Raw genomic sequence first — 8789 nt, forward strand, 5'->3', positions numbered from 1 at the left:
TTTTGAATAAAATTGGATTTAATGCATCAAGGATGTGAACGCTAGATCCTTCCACTTTGTTCAAAGTATTTCCCTCCATGCTGACTACAAGTATGTTCTCAGCATGTTACTAGTTGTAGACATGTAGACATGTATGTTCAATTTAGGTGCGTTCATGTTTAATAAAGTAAAAACATGCCTCTATCAAAAACATTTTGCATTCGAAAATTTTGTGATTATAAGGTGGCTAAGAAAGCTTATAAGAGAGTTAATTAGAATATTGGACAAACTAATATCATTAAATTGACCTGTCGTAGCGATCACTGCTCACAGCTTCAAAAGGAAATAAGTACGTCAATTTTTTTTTATGTCGGGAGAGATAATGCACTTAAGATGATAAAAAAGGACAGAAACAAATTCAAAAACAATTAAGTGTCGAAAACAGAATAACTGGTGGAGAAAAACTGCAAAAAGCAGAAAAATCAAAAGGTGATCCGCCATAATCGTCTGAACTAATTTTTAGATAGCCAGCTATCCAAAAAAACAAAGAAAGAGGATAAGGCCACATCTATGTTATCCTGATTTTCGTCCCAGAGAATGGGCTGCTAATTAGCTCCTGGGACATCCGAAACTCAAAGTTTGCAAAATGTCGTGCATTCTATAGCTACAAAATATACACCAATATTTTCTAAGGACTGCAAATTGCTACCAGACAAACTAAAATTTGGGAATGAAATCCATCATATGGAAACTGCAAACTTCTTTCCCTTCTAACTCCGCCCTTTTGATCTCAGGATTTTTTGGGAATTCTCGCCTAAACCGTGATAATGTACTTTTCTACTTCAATCCCCAAATTTTTTGTTGCCCACAGCGTACAGGAAGTGTTGAGTTGGTCTGACGCCTGGTATCAAACATGGAGGGTCTGGGAGGAAGACTGCTTCCCTAACCTCCAGACTAGTGGTATTCAACCTTTTACATCATGAGCAGAGCCCGATCATTCTGATATTGGACATGGGGCACATTTCTATTTCAGGGCCCCCCCTAGAACCCGACTAAGATTTTTGAAGATACTGGGCATGAAATTCATTTTGTGCCCCCTCCCCCCTATTCCCGCTTATTCTGAAGCTATAAAATATTTCGATACTTGCGTATTGACACAACCATGCTAAATTTGGTGGTACCTCATATCACAACATTTAAAAAGTAGAAGAGATAAAGTATGCGATAATTCTATAAGATGTGGTTAAACTTTGCGCGTTCCTGTTCCGTAAATATCAAAGTTATCTATGATATAACTTTTAATAGTAAATACAGACTAAATTTGAAGTGGTTGTGAGATTTGTAAATAGATCAAATTTCGAAAAGAAATTTTTATTTTTTAGGGTTTTTTTTTCCTTTTCTTGGCATTTGCAAAACTATCAATTATATCAGTATACTCTAAATTTTGAGTGAAATCATTATTTATTTTTTCTTAGCATGATAAATTGAGGGGATTTTGGGCCCCCTTGAATCTAAGAGGAGGGGCCTGTGCCCCGCCTGTCCCTGCGGTAATCAGGCTTTGATCATGAGGTGCCCTTTGAACTTACCGTTTTCTTGACAAAACATCTTGAACAAAGAGCAGAAAAATAGTATGTCAAAGCTTTATCATACTCAAATTTACAAAATTTTGATTGCATCATTATTTTATCAAAATATTTTTTGAGATCGGTGTTCTTAAGGTGAACCAAAGAACAGGGACTAATAAGTGACTTAAAGCGTCGTAACTAATGGATTTGAAGTGCGTGATTTTATAGAAACTTTAAATTTACTTTTACCCGCGAACTGTCTTTTGCATGACTCTTTTTAAGAGTCATGCAAAAGATTTTAAAATTTACTAAAATGTTAGGGCTTTAACTCAGCAACTAGGGATGACTTGAGGAACCCCAATCAAAGTTCCAGGAAACCCTAGGGTTTTGCGTCAGCCACGTTCGATGCCCCTGTTCTAGTCGACAAGGGGCTCATTTTCAAAGAACTGAATAGGATACGTCCTACTTACTGGGAATCCCAGACTTTGTCTCCTCTATGGAATATGTGCAGATTCCCATCTCCGTCAACTGAGACAGCTGATACTTGACCTAGGTACGGGAACCCAGGCCATGTCTTGTCTTCTTCGACAACCAGAGAAGAACTGTCAGCCTGAAACACGCAAATAAAATCAGTAACGTGGAAAAACTTGAGCACTATTTCTACTTTTTTGCATTTTCGATCCCAATGACTGAGCCCAAACGACAACTGTAGAAAGATCAGCAAAACAGAAAAACATACTAACATCGAAAAAAAAAACAAATAATCAATGAACAGAAAACAGCAAAACAAAAAGCACTCTACTACTATGTTCTATAAATCTAATTTTTTTCCAGTTCCCAATAGTATATCTCTCCCAAAGCGAGGCAGCATTTAATTAATTCATGGCAGCGACTCAAATGCACGGGTTTGGGGTCAAAATGTCGCGGGGCAAAATGTTGCGGCCAAAATGTCGCCACACCAAATTTCGATTTGGTTACTATAAATTAGATTCAAATGAGCAAAATATCCTCATAATGTTTAAGATATTAATAAAAGAGTGCAAGGGAAAGAACTTTAATGTGATAGAGCGGGAGGAAAAAAACATTGGCTACGCATATTTAATGATGCTTTTAATATGCAATTTTCTCATTAAATCTCATTAAGACGGAGAAGTATCTGGAAAAAGTTTAAGCGAGTGGAGTAACGAGTTTGAACTCTGACACATGTCCTTCTTTTAGAACCCTTTTTACAGCTCTTATGGAACACTCCAGTAATTTTTACTGGTAATTTTACAGGAATCTCGTGAGGAAGCTGTTGACCGCCGACGGGCAATTTTGACGACACTCGTGACGGAACAACTGCGGAGTCGGAGGAAAACTGACCGACTTCGTCTCTGGGAATTTTAGAGCCTTCGACTCCGACTTCTTTACCCCAAAATCAGTCTGACTCCAACGACGACTCCGCAAGCACTAGCAGAGTTGCGGTTCTTCGGAAAATGACCAACTCGGACTCTTGAAACTTTGAACCTGTGACTCCCGACTTTGATTCCTTTACCCAAAATCAGTCCCACTCCGACTTCAAAGTCCTGCTCGTAACACCATCTGACCGCGATTCATTGCAACAAAACTTTTAGTGGTGTCGTATTGAGAGATTCCATTGGCTGGTAGTTTACGTAAGCAGTTGGAAACAGCATTTGTACGAAATAACGCGATGATTCTACAAGTGGGCCTAAATGTGTTCCCTATCTGCTCTCAATGAGTTCCCAGCAAGTTTAAATTTGACTAGTATCCTGAGCGGACCCATTTGGAGCATATTTCAGAACTTTCTTGAAAAGGGAACATTTTGGAACACATGTAAGTGCATATTCAAGCACCTGGAACACTTTTTCTGAATATAAGTGTTCCCAATGTGTACTAGGAAATTGAAGCGTATTATTGTTCCTCATCGTTTACTTTTTATTACATGTGTTTATTTATGTGTGTTTTATTATACTAAGGATGTTTTTTCTTTTCTTTAAATTACGCCTGCCGTCGTCTTTTTGTACATGAGGCGTCTAACAGTCCTGTACAGTATTGAAGTGGTTTTAAAGGGTGTGAGAGCTTGAAAGTCATCACTGGAACGATTAACAAAGACGGACGGACAACAAAATAGACGTTTCCCAGTCATAGGTGAGGTGTTACAAAGCACACAAAGAGGTGTATTGGCCAGACTAATTTTATATAAATGGGCCTGCAGATAGTCATGCCATTAATAGTTCTAAAACAAGCAACTCCCTCAGCCCTGGGAAAGAGGGTAAGAGCGCTGCTGGCCGTCTAGAAGGCAAGTCCAGGATTTTCCTTCTGCCATGTTTCTAAGAGCATAAAATAGCCTAATTTTGCTCGCAAGAAGTTCCCCAGCATTTCAAAGAGGAACTGGGTGGGAAGATGTAGACAAAGCTGAAGCATCTTTTGCCAACATCTCCGTATGTTGCAATGGCTAGGGATCAACGGGAAGACGACCTCTCTTCCAGAACATAAATGAAAGTCAATGCGTTGTCAAGCTCAAGTTCAGAGAGGTACAAATTGTTATCAGAAATGGACGCAGCCTGAGAATTGGGGGAAGGGGAAGGGCCGGGTAACTGTTCTGTAAACATGGATGACAACAACACCCTTCGCAGAAGCTTTCACTTAAAAGGAATACCTCCTGAATTCGAACTCTACTCGCCCGAGAGTAGAAGGAAAAAGGAAATGGCGGAGGATACCACTAAGTCAGTCGTTGTATCGCCTACTTTCCAACAACCAAAGAATCCATTGAACTTCCGAGGAGAGACTGAGTAAAATCCTATGAAATGATTTAAAGAATATGATAAGGTAACTAAGTTCAACAGATGATATGATGTGTCTAGCCAATGTTTATTTCTTCTCGACGGAAAGGCAAAGCAACGGTTTATAATCAACAAAGATGCTCCAAATTTGTAGAAGGTATTTCAAACTGGATTAACTGGTATCTTTGGTGATAGTCAAATATATGCGAGGAAGGCAGGAGAACAAAGAATTATACCCGATTGAGCTGAGCTGACTGTATATTTATATTTTGTATCTCGAAAACGGCTCTATTGATTTGGATGAAATTTTGGATTTAATTGTAGTTTTGTATTCTCAGTTGATCTACATCAGTGTTTTTTCTGTAAAAACACGATTTTTTTTGAGAAAAAATCGTTTTTTAACCGTTTTTTAACGTTAAGTTAAACCTTGAAAAAAAAAAAAGAAAAAAAAAACTTGGAATTGACACATAAGGCAGACGATTTATAACTATTCGCTACTCCGGAGCTCGAATACGCTACCCTGCGTTGATTAACAGTACTAAAGAAAAGGGTAAAACAGTCCATTCCACGTGTTTTCCTTGGGGTAAATTACAGGCTTCAGACAGTTTATGATGTAATGTAATTTCAGAAGAATAGAAAAGAAAGCTTCCCACAAACACGAGGAATAATTACTGTCATTCACTAAGCGTCAAAGCAAGTTATAAGTTACAGCATTTGTTTGTTTTACCCTTTTCATCCACCAATAGACAGTGGCTGCAGCGCCCCCTCTAGTTTATTGGAGTTGCCAAAAAAAAAATTGAAAACTAGTCTGGTCTCTTTTTAAAATTTCAAACTTGCTTAGATTTGCTAGGCTTGGCTGGGATTAGCCCCTTCGGCTAATTTCGATCACACTTGGCTAAAAACAAATTCAAAAGCATTATGTAAGCCGATGTTAAGATTTTTTTTTAGCGGAACTATTGTTTGACTGTCTTATTTTATTCTACTTCTTTATTTTCTTTTTTACACTTCAAAACGTTTCATATATTTTTTAAATCACGCATCTATATTTTATGTGGAAAAAACATGTCTTGAGACTGTTAGGAAATTGTTGGAAGGGTTTGTGGTTCATCAGTTTTTATTGCTAACATGACAACATTTTCTGGCGTAAAGTGACCAACTGCACTAAAAGAACTTATCTCAAATGAAAACAACGATTGGAATAAAATGGTGAATCGCAACATAGTAGCATTGGGTTAATTAGTAAAATTTATCTCCAAGTTCAAAATCTTATAATTAATGACAGGAAAATTGTGTAGTAGAAACAAAAATGTTAACAGATAGTTTAAAACAGAATGCTGATTTAATTGCTCTCCGAATCTTCTTTATTTGGTACTTGAGTGGTATAAGTAGCTCCACGTATAGGTCACGGCGCATTTTCAAACATAGCAATTTTTTTTCATTGTTTCTCGCCATGTTTGGTCTAAAAAATCATTTTTTTGGAGATACCGTCATAGTACGTTAAATATTTATACGCAATCAGCTCAGAGTTTCCATAAGTGGATGTCTGTAGGTGAGGGGAGGCCTATATTTAGTAGTAGGGTTCTTATAGCTGAAATGATTACTATACTGATGAAATGCTTGTATTTCTTACACCTCTCGTCTCTTGGAAGCATATCTAACGATTAGCGAGAACATTAATATTTTGTTAACGTTTTGATTTTCAAGTATGTTTAAAAAAGTACTTCGAACCTTAGAAAAACACAATTTTACAAAAAAAAAAATCTTTTAAAACCGATCGAGGCTTGGTCGTCCAGATATTATAAATATAACTTTTGATTCAAAAATATATATATATATATATACATATATACAGTCAGCTAGCAGAAGTGCAGGATAATGCACTTTCTTTTGATTGTGAAACATATTTATTTGTGAGTAACTAATTGTAATATTGGTGCTTTAATACTCATTACAGATAAAACTCATTCTGAAGTGGTAATATAAAAATATATTCTGAATGTTAGTTTCAAAATTTGTGAAATGTTTTATATAACGCAAAAACCTGTATGACGCAAAAGCTCTGGTCCCAAGGTGTGCGTTATAATGGTCTTCTACTGTGGCATGAACTTAATAACTGTACAGTCAGACCTCGATATAGGGTCATCCTCTTATAAGGTCACCCCGCATATAAGGTCACTTTTCTTTAAAGTCCCGGCTCACTAAATAGGAATTCTATGTCATGTATTATCGGATATATGGTCAGGTCATAATACATTAATCGCTTATAAGATCCCTTTTGTCAGATTTCTTTGAATGATTTCAGTGCCTAACAGATTCACTTCCAAGAATTCACCGCGATATACGATCCTTAAGAAGTGAAAAGTCGTTTATCCTATTAACGTAGCAGGTAGTGCACAGAATGCAGTAGCAAGTGAGCATTACGACAGTGATACTAAAATATAAAGCAGTAATGCGGGCACTCAGCGTGTACATATTGCACTCTTTCACCAGTCATGAGCAGCTGAAGAAATTTTCAAAAATAATTAGAAACCATTTTGTTTAAATTAAAGAAAAAACACATTAGTCCTGTATTAATGACAATTTTAAGTAAGGTAAGTTGCACATCATTTGTTTGCTTGGGAATATTTGAATGCAGCTTAACTCTGAATAAAAGTTTTAAAAAATAATTTCAAAATTTCTTATTGATTCCAAAAATTTAAATTGGTTCAAATCAATTTAACTATAATAACGTAGTTAACTGATAGTATTGAACGTATTAAACTTTGAAGTGATTTAATGAATTAAATGTTTATTTATCAATGAATATATATGAATCGGTTATAAGGTCAACCCGCTTATAAGTTCAGTTTCATGAAGTCCCGAGGGGTGACCTTATATCGAGGTCAGACTGTATATTGTTTTAAACATTATTTGATGTAAAAAAAAATATATGTACATATTTTACTATTATTATTTTTTTACAAACTGATGGTTGAAGAATACATTTATTATTATTTTTATTTTAAACAAATATGCACATATATATCATGTTTCATGAGTCGATGATTTTTCCCTTTAGATATACTTTTATGTAAAATTATATTTTGAACAATAAATAAAAAACTTGTATTAAATGGCTACTAATAATTTAAAAATAAATTTAAATTCAAAAATGCTCCTAAACTTACGTGCTGACCGCAGGCTGCCTCTAATACTTTAAAATTTTCAAGTCTAGTTAACATTATGTGATTTTATTAAAAGTAATATAAAAATTGTCTGAAAAAAAGTTGCATGAAATTTTGAAATTATTTTTGGAAAATTAGGAAAGAGGAGAAATATCGTCTCTCAGAAATAAACTATTAACTATTAACTGTTAACTAAATGAATTTGAAAAAAAAGAAAAAGAAACAAAAGTGTTGGAGTAATTGGTAGCATTAAAAATAATCATTATGATCATCAATCGGCCGATTATCAACAGCCGTATTATCGTCAATTGGTTAATTTGCTTATCGGTGCATCTTTAGTTTCTACGAAGGTATAGTGGATTAACAAAGTTGAAATAATATAAGAACATAACATCAAAATACAAACAAGAAGTATAACCGGATAAAAAAAACGAGCAATAAAAAATTAATAGACTGAGAAGAAATGGGCATAAATAGAGTTATAATAAAGTAATTAAATTGCCCTAGTAACGTTTAAATGCTTCATTTTTTTCTGAGACTAAAGTTCTTTTTATTGGAAATAAAATAAAATGACGAAATATTTTTCATGTCAATAAATCTAAGGAAATGTGCTAATTAAGACGTGAGGAAAAATTTTAATTAGTAGTGAAATATGTTACGTCCGACAGCTCATACGAACCAAACCGGACATTTGAATGCATTGACAGCTGTCAAATGTGTGTCGGAAATATTGCACTACACTCGTTCATTATATCAAGAAAATTCTACCTGGTCATCTAATCCTAGTTGATCTATGACGTAGTCGACGCCTAGGGGAGTTGATACTGCCGGATGAATGAGGAGTATTGCTGCGAAAAACACCGTGAGTCGGAGGGCCGCCATTGTTGTGTTCATTCTGCATCCATTGCACCTGCGCTGCCTTGTTGATGCGTGCGCAAAATGACTGGCTCTCGTTCCCATGGTGACGGTGGAATACGCTTCCGAGGTATTTGGCACAAGAAAGCAGCTGATTGCACTTGGATAGATGTCGATCGTTTTATATGTACTCAATAATAAAAATAAACATAGTAATAGATTGTACACCAGATAATGTTTTTAAAGGGTAAGGAGTTAAAAAGATTCTTCAATAAATAACCTTAGACCGGTGTGCAAGGGGAGGTTTTTAGGGGTTAAACCCCTTCCATTGAACAGCGGAATAAAAATTAAAACGCAAAAATATCCATAATTAGAAAGTGTACACGTTTTATTCTGCTTTTGTGGCTTACTACACGCTAGTCAATCTGAAATTTAAAAGTACT

The 8789-nt window shown here is 35.5% G+C and overlaps 1 protein-coding gene across 1 annotated transcript in view; it reads right to left on the minus strand.

The window, feature by feature from the left end:
• Window positions 1-8377, minus strand: part of LOC129216866 (peptidyl-glycine alpha-amidating monooxygenase B-like) — a 52758-nt gene extending 44381 nt beyond the window's left edge. Inside the window, exons 1-2 of the mRNA XM_054851080.1 lie at window positions 8260-8377; window positions 2015-2154 (exon numbers count right to left, since the gene is read on the minus strand). Of these exons, the coding sequence (XP_054707055.1) occupies window positions 2015-2154; window positions 8260-8373 (254 nt within the window). The 5' untranslated portion in view covers window positions 8374-8377. The remainder of the gene's footprint in view (window positions 1-2014; window positions 2155-8259) is intronic.
• Window positions 8378-8789: the final 412 nt, after the last annotated feature.

The sequence above is a fragment of the Uloborus diversus genome, chromosome 2 (assembly GCF_026930045.1).
Source record: "Uloborus diversus isolate 005 chromosome 2, Udiv.v.3.1, whole genome shotgun sequence".
NCBI classification, from domain to species: domain Eukaryota; kingdom Metazoa; phylum Arthropoda; class Arachnida; order Araneae; family Uloboridae; genus Uloborus; species Uloborus diversus.